Below are 20,427 nucleotides of genomic sequence, written 5' to 3'. Positions count from 1 at the left end.
TATATATAACTATGGCTGTACCTTTTTTTTTGTGTATGTATATAACTATTAACTTTGAATTAGTGATTACTTTCTAGTCGCGTTGGAATTATAGGAAATTTATAAGGTAAAAGGAAACTAACAATACAGCAACTATATAAATAAGAACAAATATTAAGTTTAACTAATAGACAGCTTAATTTAATAAACAGTTGATTAAGCCGGGCTCAATTGCACTTTTGGGAAAATTTAAACGGCTTAACATAACTGCACTGAATTGGGTCAGGCCCGAGCCATGCTGGATTCGAAGCCCAATTCCGACTTAGACTACTCAGCTTTAAACCACCAAACCTGGTTTCAGGTTATGGCAAGAAAATTAGAAAAGGAAGTGGTAGGAGCTTAGTGAGATAATAACTTTTATCAAATGTTGAAGTTTCTCTATTAACTTTATCTGTAACTCAATGAATTATTGTCCTTCATCAACTTCAATATTCAGTCACTTTCATGAAAGGTATTGGTCTATACTTCCTTGATATGCAGGGTTGCAGAGTTAATGTACTTAATCAACAATTCAATGTTGAATCAATTTATCCGTGAATGAGCTGTCCTGTGTGTAACATGTTAAATGCAAGAATTATAGGAATATCGACCAGTTGGAGTAGCATGTGATTGAAGCTTTAAAATATGTAAAACTAGTAATCAGTTCTGCAATTGTTACACTTAAAATCAACTACCTAGCTAGAGCGTATGAGGTGGTTAAGATGATTAAGTCAATGCATAAGAATTAAGAGTGGAAGTTGGATTTGAAACAAATTGCTAGCTAGTATTATTGACGGAAGGAGCATCTGTCTTCTACAAAATAGTTTTAAAAATTTGTAAATAGGAAGAGTTAAACATACAGAGAAGCAACAACCAGTTCACTAAGCATGGAGAGGAAATACCCGCAGGCACACGATGACACTGATCATCCTCGAATTCTCATAATAAACTTTCGTCTCTGCACTCTTTTCGACAAACCTCAAATCCGACAACAATCTACGTGTCCAAAAACCAAGCCAGTTTCTTAGCATGCAGCCCCTGCATGTAAGCTGCCTAAACACGTGCCTTTCCCTCTTCTAACACGTGCCCCGTCTTTTCCCTCCATATAACCAGCTCACAGCTGCATCACAAATCCACCCATCAGTTAATTAAGCATACAAATTCTTAATTCTTCGATTTCTTGACGTTTGAACTTTTTGCAACCATGGCTGAGCACCTCCAGCTGCAGCAGCAATACCATCACCCGTACTCTCAACCAAGGTCCCACCAGATGGTGAAGGCGGCTACTGCTGCCACTGCTGGAGGATCCCTTCTAATCCTCTCCGGTTTGATCCTTGCTGGTACAGTTATTGCACTCACCATTGCTACTCCACTCTTTGTCATATTCAGTCCGGTTCTTGTCCCCGCTCTGATTGCCGCAGCTCTCCTGGTGACAGGTTTCATGGCTTCTGGCGGTTTCGGTGTCGCAGCTATTACTGTGCTGTCATGGATTTATAGGTACATTTACAAATGAGAACAAGTTATTTATTTTTCGTCCTATAATCATTTATCAGAAGGAAATGTGACATTTTGTTTTTCAATTATATATATCTGTGTGGTATAATTATATAGGTATGTTACCGTGGGGCACCCACCAGGAGCGGATCAGTTGGACCAGGCGCGTATGAGGCTGGCTAGAAAGGCTCGGGAGATGAACGAAAGGCCTGAGCAGCTCACCAGTGCAGCGGCTTCTTAGTTTGTGCTGCTTAATTAGCAATTGATCTTTACCTAGCTAGGATCAAATGGCTATCATACAAGTCCTTCTCTTAAGTCTTAAGTCATTGGAATGTTCCTGTTATTTCTAGGACAATGTTCTGAATTTGGAAGGCACCACAAAAGAAGGTCTGAACTTGGATCTGGGTCTGTTGAAGACTGAAGTAATTTACTGTCATAAGCAGTTGTTACTTGTTATTGCTGCTATCCGGTGATGTGGTTTTAATTTTAATATTTTTCTGCGTGGTTCGGGCTTTAATTTAGATTGGTACAGATTCTTATCTATATATTAGTTATGGCATACTGGCATCAAGTTTACTTGCATGTCATAACTCAAAATGGGTTTTCTGGCAGTGGTAGGCAGGCTGATAGCTGCAAAAGCCGAATGCCAACGGGCTCCACTATTTGTGACAAAGGCTGCAGGGTCCATACCCAATGGACCGGCGGCTACGTGGCTTGTGCATCTCGCAGTATATCATGTACCGCGACACCTGTCCTGTAATTTTAACTCTTTTTTGACCTTTCTTTATACTTCTTTGAAGATACGAGGGAATAGACCATCAGTTTTGGAATTTGGCCCTTAAAATTTTTCAGGAATTTCTATGCTCTGATTAAAAATAAAAATATTGATTTTGAAAAGGACACGTTTGTTCTGATAAATAAAAACTTGCCCATGTTCACATTTTATAATGTGAGGTAATTACAATTCTGATTAGCTATAAATGGAATTTCCTTTTGCATTTTTACACATATTTATAAAAGGAATTTACTCTTTTAGTTTTTTTTTTGGCTTAGAAAGCAATAATACTAAGTGAAAAAATATCTATTGTTTTATTAACTTCAAAAAAGTTGACTTCATCTCTGATTTTGTAACATACATGCAAGTATTTTTGATTTGTTAATAAAATTATTTAATGAAAAATTAATAGTCGTGATCGGTTATTTTCGCTCTTCATATAATTATTTTTGATTTGTTAACATACATATAATTATTTTTGATTTGTTAATATATCTTTTTAATAGAAAATTAATTGTCGTTAATCTTTAAATAATATAAAACAAAATATTTACATGTACGTAGTGAAGCCTTAAATCCAGAGTGACACTAGAATTAGAAGATGTCAAAAGTGTATAAAACATCATTTTTAAGTGAAAAAAATTGGGATATAATTCTATTACCAGGGTACCATATGCTCAGGAATATGGTTGTAAATTTCAATGCAGGGTCTCAGCTCTAAGGCCGTTGAGGTTAGGAATAGTGCCCAAATTGAACCGGAACGTAACAATTGCAAGATAATATTTGAATTTCGTGGTTGATGGTTGTAGACGTTTAATTTTAATTAATTATTATTGCTTTAAATGTTGTCTTACAGAATAAATATGTACAAAATTAAAATAAACATGGAATAACTATGTCTTACAAGGAATTGAAGGTAATTCAAAATGAGTTGCAAATGGAATAATTATGTCACACAAGGAAATGAAGGTAATTCAGAATAACTTGCAAAGATCATGAGTTATTTTCATATTTGGATGTTTTAGAGTGTTTGATTTGCTGGTTCATATATGAAGCTAGTTAAGAGAATTTTCTTTTAACTTTTTTGCTTGTCACGTGGTACATTGTTAAATCCATTAATCCACCATCCAAAACTAATTACGCGTATTATCCTATTATATGCTTTTCTTCCAACGTGTTCTCCTTTTACCAATTGCTCTTAAAAAAGCGCTACCACTTAGTATAAATGTAGAGTTTGGTAATTTAAGAGAGGTAAAAAATTCAACAAAAAATTACTCTCAAAACTCTCTCGAAGGTGTTTCAAATATTTTCTCTACTCAACTTGTCCATTCGTCGTGTCACTTTCTCTACCTATTTCTTGATTTTTTATTCTCACCGTTTACTATAAAAGCACTTACGCTTCAAAAATTATTTCGATCTTTTTTTTTGTCGTGCATTTCGTTTTATTTATTGCAACACATCTTTCTCTTCCTACCAGAACAATCCTCTACAATGGCAATTAAAGAAAAATTTGTTAGAATCAAAGGGAAAGAATAAGGAAAGTAATCTCAACTATGATAAATTTTGATATGCGGATCGTGTTTTCAATGCTAATTCAAGTAACATGAGAAAAATGTTCCAAGGCTTTCCAAAAGAAGATCACGCGTTTAAGGCAATTTGCAAGCGTTTGGTAGCCTTAAAATGCTATAAATACCAGCAGATGGCAGACCGATTTTTCATCTTTTTCTTGCTTGTGCGAAACAACAAAAAGGGCTCGTGTTCATGGCATTTCATCAACAAGCCTTTTCTCTGATTGTTGATTTGTTGATGATATGCCATTAACAACGATCTCTTTGTATAGTTGTTTTACGCCACAAAAAGAAAAAACTCTATTTTAATTTTTTTGTCCAATGATCATTGCAGTTTCAGCATTTTGATATATATCTTAGATTTCTAGTAAATGGATTGTGTTCATGGTGATTTATAAATTAAGAAGACTGTTATGATCTTTTTATTTTGTGGATTGTCATGAACCTGATTCCTTTGCGGGTTATTCAGGTTAGTACAAGTTTAATACATGGATGTGATCAAAACGATGGTGTTGAGCAGTGATTCATTAATGGTTTTAAATTTCTAGTAAATGGATCGTGTTCATGGCAACTCATAAATTAAGGAGATTGTTATGATCTCTTTATTTTGTGAATTGCCATGAACAACGATCTTTTTACAAGTTATTCATGTTAGTACAAGTTTAATACTTGGATGTGATCAAAGCAATGGTGTTGAGGAGTGATTCATCAATGGTTTTAGATTTTCAGTTAATGGATTGTGTTCATGGTGATTCATAAATTAAGAAAACTGTTATGATCTTTTTATTTTGTGAATTGTCGTGAATAACAATCCCTGTGCAAGTTATTCATATCAATACGAGTTTAATACTTAGATGTGATGAAAGTGATGATGTTGAGGAGTGATTCATCAATGGTTTTAAATTTTTAGAAAATGGATTGTATTCATGGAGATTCATAAACTAAGGAAACTGTTATGATCTCTTTTTTTCCATTTTTTTGCGAATTACCATGAATAGCAATCCATTTACAGATTATTTATGTCAATACAAGTTTAATACTTAAATATAATAAAAACGATGGTGTTGAGGAGTGATTTATCAATGATTTTATATAGTATATATGTCGATGAATCACCCTCAACAAGTATCCTTTTCTGGATATTCTTGGAAACTGATGCAAATGACCAAGGCTTCAGGATTACCAACTTGTTAGTTTTAGATTGTTGCCCCCGTTCTCTATCCTCGTCTCTTTAGCAGTTGTAGTCTTGTAGACATTTTCACTTGACACCTTGTATATGGAATGGAATTCCATAGTTTAGTCCAATAATATTACTTGCAGAGTATTATTGGACTAAAAATTGCTGAATTGCTTTGAAACGCAGGCAAGAGTTTTTGGTAAAGTGTCAATCGCTTGTGTTGTGCCACACTAAAAACGAGATTAGTTTTTAAACTCTTAAATAAGCACAAGAAAGAAGGCATAAATCATTTTATTTACTTTGAATACGTAATTTGAGTCTGGTCTATGATTTTCTAAGACGGAAAATACTTGGGAAGCATCATCATTTCATGGAATTTGGAATTCCTTCCATTGACTCAACTTCGCTGAAGTCAAAAATTTTCTCATTATCCAAATATTCTTGCAAGAGTGAAGAACCTGCTAAAAATATATAATTCGCCGTTTCGTTCGGGTAGGGGTGGAGTGTCCCATACCCATAGTGACGGGGTCGTGGTCTTTTCAAAAATTTTAAAATTTTTTATATTATATATATTTAATGATAATTTAAAATAATTTTGTATTAAATAATTAATATAAATAAAAAATAATAATATAACTCCACAAATTTCTTTTAATTTTACCCTATTTCTTAAATTTTTCTCTAACTCTTTTAAGATTCTCCACACATCTTTCCTTTTTTTTCTTTTTCTCTTTTTTTCTTCTTTTTTGTCTTTCATTGTGAAATTACAAAGAAGTAAAATTTTTTTATTTTCTTTTTTCTATTCATATTATTATTATTATTTATATTTGTTTATTTTTTCAATTTTATTCTATTGACTCATATATTCTAAGTTTCTTTAAATTTTTTTCTCCAAATTTGTACAAACCATCAAGCATATTCTTCTACTTGCCATGTTCTTTTTTTTTCTCTTTATGTGAATTTTATTTTTAATGATTTTAGTCTTTAAAATATAAAAAATTATTATGTAATTTTCAAATATGAGTTGTATTGGTTGTTGCTTAAAATTTCACCAATATATCATTTATTTTATTAATTCTTATTATATAAGAAGAAATTATCTTGAATATATTTTTTATGTACTTTACGTTTTATATTTAATTTAAAAAAATTATCTTTAAGTATTTAGTATTTAAACAATCCTGATTATATAAAAAAAATTATTAATCTTGTATATGATATTTAACTATTTATATTTTATACACTATTTCTCTTCGTCTTTGGCTCCCAACAACAATTAGCTAACTCCGTCCCTTGAGTAAGACTTTTACGTGGCATTTTATAGCTCATGTTTCGACTTTCGACATAACAAGTCTTATAAAAACATTGATTATAAATTGAACTGAGAGCGACAAATCTTTCTTTGTTTCCATCATAATATTGAATATTATGCCATGAAAATCAAAACCATCAATAAATTAAATTTTGGTCCTCAATTGGTTTTGAATTGTGAACTTTTTTTAAAAAAGTTTTTGGTCGGAGGTCTGCAACATTTGATATTTTAAGTTTCAAATGTGGACACCTTAACTTGTTTTACTGAGGCCGATATGCCTAAATTAATAATGTTCGAGGAAACACTTGATTATAGTCTTATCAAGCATTGACCAAAAAATAATTCTAGGAAGAGAAATTTAGGCTGAGTAGAAAAAAATTGACAAACCACATCTTCCAATGACGCACTTTTGATTGAAGAGATGAAAAATGTTGAAAGGAAAATCAGAGTTGCTGTCGTGACGTAAACTGTAGTTTGGATTATACAATTTGGACCCAGCATCAGTTGTTATATAACAGCACCTATCACTGCCATGTTCCATGGTTCATCAACAACTGATCCTCTCAGTTTATACATTCTGAGCCCTTGTTGCATGATCATGGTTGGTTCCTTGAGAGTTGTCGCATCCGTTTTCTTCGTTCTGCTCATCCTTGCATCTACTGTTCAAAACTTTTGCGCTGCAAACACGAATGTGACCTGCCACGAGATCGAGAGACAAGCTCTTCTGGAATTCAAGCAAGACCTTTCAGATCCTTCAGGTCGACTTGCATCTTGGGGCAATAATTTGAACTGTTGCGATTGGACTGGAGTTGTATGTGATAACTCAAATGGCCATGTGCTTGAGCTTCGCCTGAGAAATCCTTTAGATCCTTATAAAGGATTTTACATTCCAAGTGAGGCCTATGCAAAGGTATGGTTTGGTGGCAAGGTTAATCCTTCTTTGCTGGATTTAAAGCATTTGAGGTACTTGGACCTCAGTGGCAGTAATTTTGGAGGAATAATTCCCAAGTTCCTCAGTTCCATGCAGTCACTAAGATATCTCAATCTCTCTGCTGCTGGATTTGGGGGACTGATTCCACCTCAACTTGGAAATCTCACCAATCTCCGCTTTCTTGATCTCCATGATTTGTCATCTCTTCTCTATGTTGAAAATCTTCAATGGCTTTCCAATCTTGTGAAGCTGCAACACCTCGATCTGAGCCGTGTAGATCTCAGCAGAGCCTCAGATTGGTTTCAGGTGACAAATGCACTCCCTTCTTTGGTAGAACTTCACTTATCAGGTTGTCAACTTGATCATCTTCCTCCACAAACTAATTTTAATTTCTCATCTCTCTTCATACTTGATCTTTCTTCCAATTCATTTAGCAACCCTTTGATTCCTTCTTGGATTTTTAGGCTTAAGTCTCTGGTATCCCTTGATCTCAGTCATAATAATTTTGAAGGCCCACTGCCCGATGGTCTCCGAAACTTCAGCTCTCTTAGATATCTCAATCTATATTGGAACAAATTCAATTCTTCAATACCCACTTGGTTGTATGGTTTCAGGAGTCTCGAATTCCTAAACCTTGGCTCCAATAATTTGCATGGTCCCATCTCTAATGACTTTGGAAACTTGACCTCTGTCGCTACACTTTACCTGTCAGACAATGAACTTGAAGGAGTCGTACCACGATCCATGGGAAGTCTTTGCAGTTTGAAGAAGATCGATCTCTCAGGTCTCAAATTGAGTCATGACTTATCAGAAGTCTTAGAAGCTTTATCATCAGGATGCCTTTCAGATAGACTAGAGTCTCTATATTTAGATAGATGTGAACTTTCTGGCCATTTGACTGATCAACTACTAGAATTCAAAAATTTGGCAGACCTGTCTCTGTCCAGGAATTCAATTTCTGGTCCAATACCAGTATCACTAGGATTTCTTGCATCATTAAGGACATTGGACCTGTCTCGAAATCGAGTGAATGGAACTTTTCCTGAATCAATAGGACAGCTTTGGAAAATGGAAAAATTATGGTTGAGTCGCAATCTGTTAGAGGGTGCGGTTACTGAAATTCACTTCGCTAATCTCACCAGATTGCGCTTATTTCACGCGTCTGGAAACCCTTTAGTTTTGAAGGTAAGTCCTCAATGGGTTCCCCCTTTCCATCTTGGGCTTATGGGTTTCTCGTCATGGTATTTAGGTCCAAAATTTCCTTCCTGGCTTAGATACCAAAAGGACTTTGTTTATTTGGACATCTCTGTTACAGGAATTATAGACACCATTCCCAACTGGTTTTGGAATTTGTCTACCATGTTTTTTTCTTTGAATCTCTCTCACAACCAAATCTATGGGAAAGTTCCTGAATTCATTGCCTCTTCTCCTCTTCTTGGTGTTCCTGTATATATTGATCTTAATTCTAATTACTTTGATGGTCCATTACCCTGTTTGTCCTCCAAGGTAAATACACTTGATCTTTCGAACAACTCATTTTCAGGACCTGTTTCTCCCTTGTTGTGTTGCAAAATGGACGAACCAAAGTGGTTGGAAATTCTTCACATGGCGGACAACCATCTATCAGGAAAAATTCCTGATTGCTGGATGAATTGGCCAAACTTGGTTTCGATAGATTTAAAAAACAATAATCTATCTGGTAATATTCCAAGCTCCATAGGGTCATTGAGCCTTCTTCAGTCATTGCACCTTGGCAAGAATAACCTTTCCGGAGTTTTGCCCTCATCCCTGCAAAATTGCACTAAGTTGTTGGCTATTGACCTTGGTGAAAATAATTTTGTGGGAAATATTCCTGCTTGGATGGGTGAGCGGCTCTCCGATATCATTATTGTCAGCCTCCGTTCAAATAGTTTTGAAGGTCAGATTCCTGATAAATTGTGTGCTCTGAGTTACTTGGCAATCCTGGACCTCGCACACAACAATCTCTCAGGAAGCATACCGAAATGTTTCAAGAACTTCAGCGCCATGGCTGCAACACAGAATTCAAGTGACCCTATTTCTTATGCTTTTGGTCACTTTGGCACCTCCTTGGAGACCATGCTATTGATGATCAAAGGGATATTGCTTGAATATGGCAGCATTCTCCAACTGGTAACAACCATAGACCTTTCAGACAACAACTTATCTGGTGAGATCCCAGCAGAAATAGCAAATCTTTTGGGCTTGCGGTTCATGAACTTGTCCAACAACCATTTGACAGGAATGATTCCCAAGGATATAGGCAATATGAGGTTACTAGAATCTATTGACTTATCATGGAACCAAATTAGCGGTGAAATCCCTCCAGGCATGTCAGCTTTAACATTCTTGAGTTACTTGAACTTGTCACACAACAACCTGACTGGAAAAATCCCATCAAGCACTCAACTCCAGAGCTTCAACATCTCCAGCTATGAGGGAAATAATCTCTGCGGGCCTCCACTGTTGGATATTTGCAGCCCAGATGCCACAACACCTGCTGACAAAACTAGAGGGAGAAAAGCTGATGGATTTGAAGTGGAATGGTTTTGGTTTTATGTAAGTATGCCTCTCGGTTTTGTTGTGGGCTTCTGGATTGTCATGGGTCCTTTGCTGTTCAATAAGTCATGGCGATTTGCTTATTTTCGCATGCTGGACAGAATGGAGCACAAAATCAGGGCAGTTGCTACTAATGGTCGCTAGATTCATACATTCACTAGATATTTGTCGAGCATCTTGGCTTATTTTATAGTAAACAGTACTAAAATATTGTTACATGTAATAAATGTTCAGATAGAAGGTAGTAAATGCATTTTCATTTTTTTTTTGTTTTTGTTTTTGTACAAGCATTATTTAAGCTTGTACCTAGGACTTCCACTCGCATTTCTCATCAACCCAAGTGAGGACGAAATATATAAGAAATTAATAACCGGTTTCCACGTACACTTATAAACTTTTGATTAAAAATAATGGAATTATTAGACAAAAAAAAAAATGGAGGGAATAGGATGGGGATTCATTAGAGGGTGTCTCGTTGACTGGCTCTCCAAAAAAACAAGCACTGATCACCAAATCTCTTAGTGACGGACAAATTGGACCATAATGACAAAGACCAAAAAGAAGTCTTTCCATGATATATTTATATATATATATGATAAAGAATAGAATAGTATTTAGACTATAGTGAACAGCGTCAGTCTACGGCATTTAGTCAACTTTAGGCCTAACCTTTATTAAATATATAATCGAATCTTCTATATGTGCCAGATTATAAAGCGAAGATATTCTTCATAAATATATTATTTTTATATATATTTTTCCAAGTCATATGTATTAGCATTTCCAGGCTTAGGTTTGGCTTGTTCTATGTTTATTTAAACATTAATTAGTGACCTTGCAGCTAGGGAAAATTTTGATTAAGGGACTAGGTAAACACCAATTGAAATATATATATATATATATATATTTGCATATTTGGAAAAGACATTTTAATTGGAAATTTTTACAGTTTTATGTTTAAATTTTTGGATAATTTAAATGTACTTAATTTACCTGACTATCTCTTTCCATCGAGGTATCTCAAGTTTTTGCCTATCAATACTGCAGGAAAACTCTGATTGAACGCTAGAGACGCCAGGAAAATTGGAGCTATGACTGTGACTTGTTCCCCCTATATAATTAAGAACATTTTCATACAAAGTAATGATGATAAAAAAGAAGTCTTTCAAAAAAAATTATGGTAACAATGGAGAAAATATGTGATGGTGCATCCATTAAAGACAAAAGTCAAAAAGAAAATTACATTCTATTAAATGTCTCTCGTCAATGTGGAAAATTGGACACAAGAGTTGACCGAGGAAAATTTCAAAGAAAAAATAGTAATATATACTATTTTTTTTCTTTCTGGATGCAAAACTATACTTTTTTTAACAGAGGCTTTTACCATTAAAGAAATGAAAGGCAGTATTGTCAATCACTGAAATAGTTACTTCTACTAAAAGTAACACAAAGAAAATCAGCTGTGGAATGTTAGCAAATGCATTTTCCACTTTTCACAATAGTATTGACCAAGTAAGATTTTATATATAGGCATAACAATAAAAATAAAGTAGAAGATGAAAGTATCCTATCACTCTTCCTTACTGAACCCTTCATGCGGGCCGGATCCAGCACCTGGTACTACATAAATAGCTTTAAGAAGCCAAATCCACCAACTCCACTTTCTTCGTTTTGTACGAGTGTTGCATGATCATGGACAGTTCTAAGAAAGTTGGAACTATTGGTTTCTCAGAGTTGCTCAGTCTCGTTGTTCTCGTTATTTCTTGCTTTTGCGATGCAATCTCGGAAGCTGCTTGCCTTGAAAGTGAGAGACAAGCTCTTCTGAGGTTCACACAAGACCTGACGGATAATTCATCCCGGCTTGCCTCTTGGAGCAATGGGGGGGATTGTTGTGACTGGACGGGAGTGGTATGTGACAACTTAACTGGTCACGTCCTTGAGCTTCATCTCGGAAATATCCATGATCCTAATGATGATGTTCTCGTTCCAGGCAAGGCTTTCGAGCGTTCAAGATTGAGTGGTAAGATAAATACCTCTTTGCTCGACTTGAAGCATTTGCAGTACTTGGACCTGAGTGGCAACAATTTTGGAGGACAAATTCCTGGATTCCTTGGCTCCTTGCAGAATCTAAGATATCTCAACCTCTCTACAGCTGGATTTGAGGGACTGATCCCTCCTCAACTTGGAAACCTCACAAATCTGCAGTATCTTGATCTCCATGATCTTTTATCTGTATTTCTGTATGCAGAGAATCTTCAATGGCTTACCAGTCTTGCGCAGCTGCAACACCTTGATTTGAGTGGCATAAGTCTCAGCAAAGCCTCTGACTGGTTACAGGTGACAAATGCGCTCCCTTCCTTGATTGTCTTACGCCTATCATATTGCCAACTTGATCCCGTTCCTCCACTAAAAAATGTTAATTTTTCATCTCTGGGCACTCTTGATCTTTCCTACAATGAATTTAGCAACTCCTTCATTTATAGCTGGATTTTTGAACTTAATTCCTTGGTTTCACTTGATCTCAGTCTTAATAGTTTTCAAGGTCATTTCCCAGATGGTCTAAGAAACATGAGCTCTCTTAGATATCTCAGCTTAGCAAGTAACCAGTTCAATTCATCAATACCCAATTGGATGTACGGTTTCAACCATCTTCAGGACCTCGATCTTGGATCCAATAACTTGCAAGGCAGAATCTCAGAGGATGTTGGAAACTTGACTTCGGCCATAAGCCTCGACTTTGGATACAGTAATCTTGAAGGAGCAGCGTTAAGATCCTTGGGAAGCCTTTGCAGCTTGAGAAGTCTCGTTCTGTCTGGTATCAAATTGAGTCAAGACGTATCAGAAGTCTTAGAATCTCTGTCAGGATGCCTCTCCGATGGACTTGAGTCCTTGTTTCTGGCTAAATGTGAACTTTCCGGTCATCTTACCAATCAACTTGGTCGATTCAAAAATCTACATGACCTTTACATGGCAAGAAATTCTATTTCTGGTCCGATGCCAGACTCATTAAGATTACTTACATCCTTGAGAGCAGTGGATCTATCTGAAAATCAATTGAACGGGACTTTTCCTGAATGGCTTGGACAGCTTAGAGAATTGGAAGTTTTATGGATTGGTCAAAATTCGTTACACGGTGTCGTTTCTGAGGTTCACTTTTCTAATGTCACCAGATTGAGGTTACTTCAGGCTTCCGGAAATCGATTGAGTTTGAAAGCAAGTCCTGGTTGGATTCCCCCTTTCCAACTTGGGGTTATAGCTTTGTCATCGTGGAATTTAGGGCCAAGCTTTCCCCGCTGGCTTCGCTTCCAAAAGGATTTTGTGTTTCTGGACATATCTGTTGCAGGGATTGTTGATACTCTTCCCGACTGGTTTTGGAATTTGTCTTCTCAGTTCTTTTATATGAATCTTTCTCACAATCAAATCCAAGGGAGAGTTCCAGGGATACTCAGCACAATTCCTCCTCTTGGTTATCCTTCATCTATTGATCTGAATTCTAATTTCTTTGAGGGTTCCTTACCCTGTTTGCCCTCGAATGTAGGCACCCTAGATCTTTCAAACAATTCTTTTTCAGGGCCCATTTCTCCCTTCTTGTGTTGCAACATGGAGGAACCAAAGAACTTGGGAAATCTTCGTTTGGCGGACAATCATTTATCAGGACCAATTCCCGACTGTTGGATGAATTCGCCAAACTTGATTTCCATAGACTTTAAAAACAATAATCTAAGTGGTAGCCTCCCAAGGTCCATGGGTTCTTTAAGCCTTCTTCAGTCTTTGCACCTACGCAAGAACAACATTTCTGGAGTTTTGCCACTGTCGCTGCAAAATTGTTCGTCGTTGTTGGCTCTTGACCTCAGTGAAAATAAATTTGAGGGGAGCATACCCAGTTGGATTGGCGAAAAGCTGTCAAAGATCATGATTGTTGGCCTTCGTGCAAATAATTTTCAAGGTGACATTCCTCATACGCTCTGTGCTCTTAGTTATCTTACAATTTTAGACCTGGCACATAACAATCTATCTGGAAACATACCAAAATGTTTCACTAATTTCAGTGCCATGGCCAGTAAACGGAACTCAAGTGACCCCATTTCTTATGCTTTTGGTCATTTTAAAAACTCCATAGAGACAACTTTAGTGGTGATCAAGGGAATATTGCTTGAATATAGTAGCACCCTTCGACTTGTCACAAGCATGGACCTTTCAGACAACAATTTATCTGGTGAAATTCCTGTGGAAATTACTGGTCTTTTGGGTTTGAGGTCTCTTAACCTGTCTACAAATCTTTTGACCGGACGGATTCCCGAGACAATTGGCAAAATGGGGACATTGGAATCCGTTGACTTTTCTTTCAACCAACTGTCGGGTGCAATTCCTTCAAGCATATCAAATTTGACTTTCCTGAGTTATTTGAACGTGGCTTACAACAAATTGACTGGTAAAATCCCATTGAGCACTCAACTCCAAAGTTTTGATGCATCAAATTTTGCTGGAAACGATCTTTGTGGACCTCCACTCACAGATAACTGCAGCATAAATGCTGTTATACCTGGTACTGAAAACAGAGAGAAAACAGGAGATGGGTTTGAAGTGGATTGGTTTTGGTTCTCTGCCAGTATGGCACTGGGATTTATTATTGCATTTTGGAGTGTTGCCGGTCCTTTGCTGTTTAAGAGATCATGGAGATCCGCCTACTTCCGCATGCTGGATAACATGGGTGAGAAGATTCAGGGTGTTTTCGCCAATAATTGCTTGACTCAGAGAAGCTAATGATCATTATGTCCCTGTATATGGTACTATTTGTTGCAATGTTTTCTCCTCTTTGGATGCGTCACTTCTTCTTGCTAAAAAAAAAACGTACGAACTATTGGTTCAGGGATGTTACTTCAAATGTGAAAGTAACAGACCTGAATCTTGTTTTGTTTCCTAGCCTAAAAGGTGAACTATTGGTTCCCTCTGTTTTGAATATATACTGAATTTTCAAAAAAAAAAAAAAAAGAAACAACGTTTATGTTTTTTTTTTAATTGAACAACGTTTGTGTTAATCATCTGTTTCTTCTTTTCCCCTTTTTATAAACGTGTAGCCAATGGGAGGGGAGGGGATGTGGACTATACATAAGGTTTGTTCAACTTTCATAAAAAGAATATAGTTTGTTCAAACTTCTTTTGCATTCACTAACAAAAAGATCACTAACTAATTAAATTTGGATGATAAGAACAAATACTAGTGAAGTGCTACATATGATTATTGGGGATTAATTAGTTATAATATGATTTTAATTATTTGTTGATCGTTGAGAAATCAGCATATGATTACTTGATTAATTAAATCCTGAAGAGAGAAAACATTAGAAATCATTTTTTATTAAATTTGATATATATATATATATAGCAAAAAGTTGCATAAAATTTGAAAACTTTGCCTACATTTCAACTTCACACTAAATGGTCCGTCCCACATATTAATCAAGTCTTGGATTGAACAAGCACAAATTCCCATTGCCCTATTTGCTGAAATCTGCTGAAAGGATTCCGCAAAGTTGGACTTGATGAATGTCAGCATGTGATTAAAATGTGAAAGGAACTTGTTTTCTTCCTTAAATGGTTGAGATTGGTCGCTCAAATCACAATATGAAGTAAAACTAAAATGACTTCCATCTTGACATCTAATGATCACATATATATTTTCAGTTGACTCTATTCCCAGGGAAAGCAACAGGTAAGTGGCAGACAATTGTAGTGCATGCCCTCACTCCAGGGATGTAACCCTGAATCTTTTCCCTGGATTTCTTCTCTTTACAGAACATGGAGTGAGACAGAAACTTACAAATTATATAACTGGAAAAGAAATGGTCTTAATAGAAAACTTCACAGAGGCGGAATCAGCATGCATTGGCGTTTGCCGTTGTACCTCTAATTATTTCCTATGTTCAGAACTAATTACTTACCCAAATCCATTTTAAAAGAAAAAAAAAAGAAAATAAATGACATTAATATCGCAAAGAGTTTTCGTTTTTCACAAGATTGATGAAGAAAGAGTACCCAAAGTCTTTTTTTTTTTTTAAAAAAAAAAGTGGTATTTTATTAATCCAGTCATTGAACCTGTCATTTCGAGTCTAAAGTTTTTCGTTGACTGAAGACTCTTAGTGGCATCTGGTTTGCCTTGACTGGTTGACAACTGCACAGTTACATCCAGCAAGCTACCCACTTAAAAAAAGGCAGCAGCATTAACTCTTTGAGAATTTCGGAACCTAAAAAAAAGTCCTCCTAGTTTTAACTTACAACAATAAAATTTCTGTGTGGCTCGCCAGAACACGAAGTTGAGCCAATATATCTGTCCCAAGTCCTGGTTGTTGGAGGAAGATAAATGGCCAGATTTGGTAAACAATTAACCTGACTTGAAACATTACAGTGCAAGCCCCATGGAACCTTTAAGCCCTTGTGTGGTCAAATGTTCCCCATACACATTAAATACGTGACAACAATTGCCTTTTTGGACATGAAATCTTTAAAGCCTTGTTAATTAATTTGGTCAATACTATAATATTTGGCCCTATAACATAACAGCATTTGGATACTATTACAAACTCCCAGTTGTTGTGTAGCAAAATTTCTTCTAGATACACTCCGACTGATCAACCCATTGATACTATACAGACTACTTAAAATCACATCAAACTAGTATAATGAAATATACTATATATAGATACTTCAATTTTATAAGAAATTAAATTTGGTATGGTCAGTGCATGAAATTAAGGTCATTCTATGTGTATATATATATATATACATATATATTAATACCTAAATCAATCCACCTATATATGCAATCATCTCAATCTTTATTCAAAGAATAATTCGTAAAATATTTGTTATAGTTAAATTTTCTCTTGCTGAATATTTATATTAATTAAATTATGTAATCCACAAATATATTGCATTTGGTAACTTGAATTTGAAAGAAAAAGATTCTAATTTCAAACTTATTATAAATTGTGTGATAAAACACATGTAAAAATATGATTTTCATGATTATTTTAAAGTTATAAATTTGTTGAATCCCTACTTAGTGGTAAATTCAAAATACCTACAGAAATTAATGAATTTGAAATCCATCTTTTTATCCCCTTTGAAATACATAAATATATTAAATCTTAACTAATTTTCATATAATGTGTACATTTCATTCTCACAATTTATATACCAAATCCCAAAAATCCAAATCCGCTCTCTTATATACGTGTTCTCAAACATAAAAATAAATTCACAATCATCTTTAGAAAACAATTTTTAGCGTTGTGATTAAATTTCATTGTTATCATTAAACCTACATTTTTCATTCACCTTCAACACTAAACTTTCAAAAGTAAAATCTCAAGTAATTATTATTGGAGGGTCCCCTTAAGGGAAAATTTTAATTATGAGATTTCATTGGATTTAGTTTCCTTTTTAAGAGGAAATTATTAAGACTCAATTTTAAAAGCTTTGGACTAAACATTGGCTTATTTTACTTATATTGTTGCTTCTTTGTAACTAAATTATTCAAATATCAAAGATCATAATGTAATCTTCATATTGAATAGTCTCTTTTTGTTGTTTTATTGTACTTTTTTGTATTTTTGTGTTTTATTTTTGTATCATTATTGCTTAATTCTTATTTGTGTTGATATTAAATTGAATGTTAGATATATATTTGCTAGATTGCGAGATAAATTGAATGTTGGCAGGTATTATTTTAAATAATTAGGTTGCATATAGTTTTAGTACTAATAATTAACTTCAATCAATGGATAATGAGTCATTTAGGCCAGGAGCACACATGATACATGAACATATATAACAACGGTATTAATTAATTACTTAACTCTTTGATTCAAGAGTACAAAAGGAAAAGCAAAATAGAAAATGGAAAATCATTCAAACTTAAAGGAACTCAAGACAAACACACACATTGAACAATCTTTACGTACATAAAACGGCAGTGCATTAATTAATTAAATAAAACCCTATTCACTCCCAAAAGCATCTTCGATCTTTTTCAGCTTTCTCCCTCGCATTTATTTCACCAACTCTGAAATCCAGTCAAGATGTGGCAAATCCGAATCCGACACCTCAAATCCACCACCATTCCTCATCGCCCTTTCCTCTTCTTCCCTGATCTTGAATGCCCTCAACCTCCTCAAGAAATCCGAAAACCCTTCGAAGCTGCAGCAATCCCTGTTCACCGTTGATGCGAAAGGCACTGAAAAATCATGTGCCTGTATTGAGGTGGAGCCCTCTCCTCCACCTGATCCAATCCCCATCAGCAGCTCATCTCCACCGTTCATCCTTCCCTTGTATGCAAATGGGCACTTGCATTTGCTCTCGGCCCTGAGCTGGTCAGGTGTATGGGCAAAGAAACAAACCTTGCGTTGGCAAAACGTCCCGGCATTGCATGCACGCGTACGATACCTGGCAGGGTGTAGCCAGTACTCGAACACCCCGTGAGCGAACTCGCAGGCGTCGCCTTTCTGACATCTTCCGTTGCGGAAGGCAGGGCAGGCAATGGCTGTGTAGGGCACCTTGCGAGGGTCTCGGCGCTGAGCCTTCTCGCCACGGTGGGCGTAGGGGCACTCGGTCCAGTCGTGGCTACGCATTCTCGTGCAGCGCTTGATCTTGTAAGCGTACATGCGGAATTCATCAGAGCCGTAGATTGCCTCATCGATGGCATTGTTATATTGAGCCCGCTGAGTAAGATTAAGCCCTGAGATGAGTTGCTGCTCTGCGAAATTGATGAAATTGGGATTGACACCTTTCAACATTGTTTGAGATTAATGTGAAATTGCTTTTAATGGGAAAATGAACGGATAATCCAAACCAAATGCAGCTACAAAAAAGCAATACGATTTTTGGATGAAATTATGCCTGAAGATATTTTGTATAACCAAAGGGGTAGGTGCAGTTAAGAATGCAAACCCAAATGAGATATTCGTATACAGAGATGAAAATTCAAGACAAAAATTTTAGAAGACGGAGCAATGTCTCAGCTCGAATCTTTTCATAATATTTGTAAGTATGCAACAGTAACGTAATTATAATTACAGGAGAAATGATTTGAGGAAAGAAAATATCAAGAGAAAATAAACGAAGGGAAAACCCATTACTGCTTTTAAAGAAACCTAAGAGACCAAAACTTGTAGTTGAAGAAGCACTTGGGAAAGGCTTGCATTTATAGAGGTGTATGAGTATGAAGGAAGAGTTAAAAACTAGCCCCATGAGTTACTTTAGAGCTTCACAATCTGACCTTTCACCTAACGGTAACGGCCGTCTTCTTGGCTGCTGCTTAATTCGCCTTTGGGGAGGACATTGGTCGCTCCTGTCAGCCAAATGTTTTGCTCGTAGCAGCAGCGAAGAATTATGTGCCTATCTGTGGTTGGCCATTCCAACAAGTGTAGTGTTGCTCCCATGTTATTCTTTCAATTTCCTCTATCCATTATTACGGACCTAGCTATTATTTCTTTACATATCTAATCTAATTGAACTCTATAGGATCCATATTTCATTTATTATATTATATTAACAGAGGTTTATTCAGTTTTTCATCTTTTCTTTTACCATTTCTCTGCCTTCTTTATAAATATATATATATATATATATATATACATATATATTTCTTTTATCATAAGATAGAGAAACAGAAATCAAGATGTAAAAAGAAAGAGCAGAGGCCAAACAAATATGAAAGGAAAAATTAGAAAGAAGGTGCAGACTGTTATCTTCTTTGCCTATAGGCTGCTGAGCTAAGATAGGCTAGTGTCAAATTGGTTTTAGATCCCTACTACCTATAGTTAAAGACCTATAGTTAAGAGTTTGATTTATGTACCAAAATGATAAGAATTTGTTTTCCCTTAAATGGTTCAAGTTAATTAGCTTATACTATATACGTTTGGGTCACTAAATTCATGAGTATGTATGTACTAATAAAAGGAAAAAAAATGAAACGGATTAATCTTCACAAACATATATATGAAACCATTGAAAGAAGAAGAAGATTGCATTGCAATAGCAAGTATTTCTTCCAAAATTTTTAGTTGGCTAAGCACTCAGAACTCAGAAGCCAGAAGGATGTTAAGAATCCAGAGTCCGTCAAGTAGGATATGAAATGACAGTGTAAAAAAATTGACCCAATTTTAAACGTGATTAAAAACAGCAAACTATACATGGACAGGGCGCACGTGTTGGTGATAAGTTTGTGCACTTATGTAAGGACAAAAGCAAAGTGAGACTCTGTAGTTGAGGAGGACATACACATGGCTGCTCAGGGATTATATTATGTTGGCAACCGCTTCTTTCATGGTTTGGTGACTACGTGACAAAATAAAGAAACTAACTTTTATTTCCCAGGGGGAAAAATATTGATACTTGTAAAACAGAACAAATGGGAAGGAAAAGAAAAACAAAAGCTTTTTGCATCAATAATGTTCAAGCTGATGCAGCCATTGAAGAACAGTGAGTTTTCTTTGGAAGATTAATTACAAGGTATAAGTAAGTTTTCTGAAAATGGACATTACATTATACTACTTAAGGAGAAGAAGAGGCCTG

General features: G+C 35.6%; 4 protein-coding genes across 4 annotated transcripts; 3 read left to right on the top strand and 1 right to left on the bottom strand.

Moving 5' to 3' along the window:
- On the top strand, window positions 1,153-2,105 carry LOC18605286 (oleosin 1). Its single transcript, XM_007038209.2, has 2 exons — window positions 1,153-1,515; window positions 1,630-2,105. Exons 1-2 carry the CDS (start codon window positions 1,223-1,225, stop codon window positions 1,751-1,753), a joined length of 417 nt encoding a protein of 138 aa, XP_007038271.2. The 5' UTR covers window positions 1,153-1,222; the 3' UTR covers window positions 1,754-2,105.
- On the top strand, window positions 6,937-10,084 carry LOC18605285 (LRR receptor-like serine/threonine-protein kinase GSO2). The gene has a single exon (XM_018117222.1). The coding sequence runs from the start codon at window positions 6,937-6,939 to the stop codon at window positions 9,994-9,996; it is 3,060 nt and encodes a 1,019-aa protein (XP_017972711.1). The 3' UTR covers window positions 9,997-10,084.
- On the top strand, window positions 11,352-14,830 carry LOC18605284 (receptor-like protein 12). The gene has a single exon (XM_018116927.1). The coding sequence runs from the start codon at window positions 11,539-11,541 to the stop codon at window positions 14,614-14,616; it is 3,078 nt and encodes a 1,025-aa protein (XP_017972416.1). The 5' UTR covers window positions 11,352-11,538; the 3' UTR covers window positions 14,617-14,830.
- LOC18605283 (zinc finger CCCH domain-containing protein 54) lies at window positions 17,829-18,911 on the bottom strand. The gene has a single exon (XM_007038206.2). It carries the CDS (start codon window positions 18,645-18,647, stop codon window positions 17,904-17,906), a length of 744 nt encoding a protein of 247 aa, XP_007038268.1. The 5' UTR covers window positions 18,648-18,911; the 3' UTR covers window positions 17,829-17,903.

Source organism: Theobroma cacao, chromosome 3 (assembly GCF_000208745.1).
Source record: "Theobroma cacao cultivar B97-61/B2 chromosome 3, Criollo_cocoa_genome_V2, whole genome shotgun sequence".
Taxonomy (NCBI): domain Eukaryota; kingdom Viridiplantae; phylum Streptophyta; class Magnoliopsida; order Malvales; family Malvaceae; genus Theobroma; species Theobroma cacao.
Note: the sequence above shows the minus strand (reverse complement) of the source record. Positions and strands in the feature narration are given on the sequence as shown.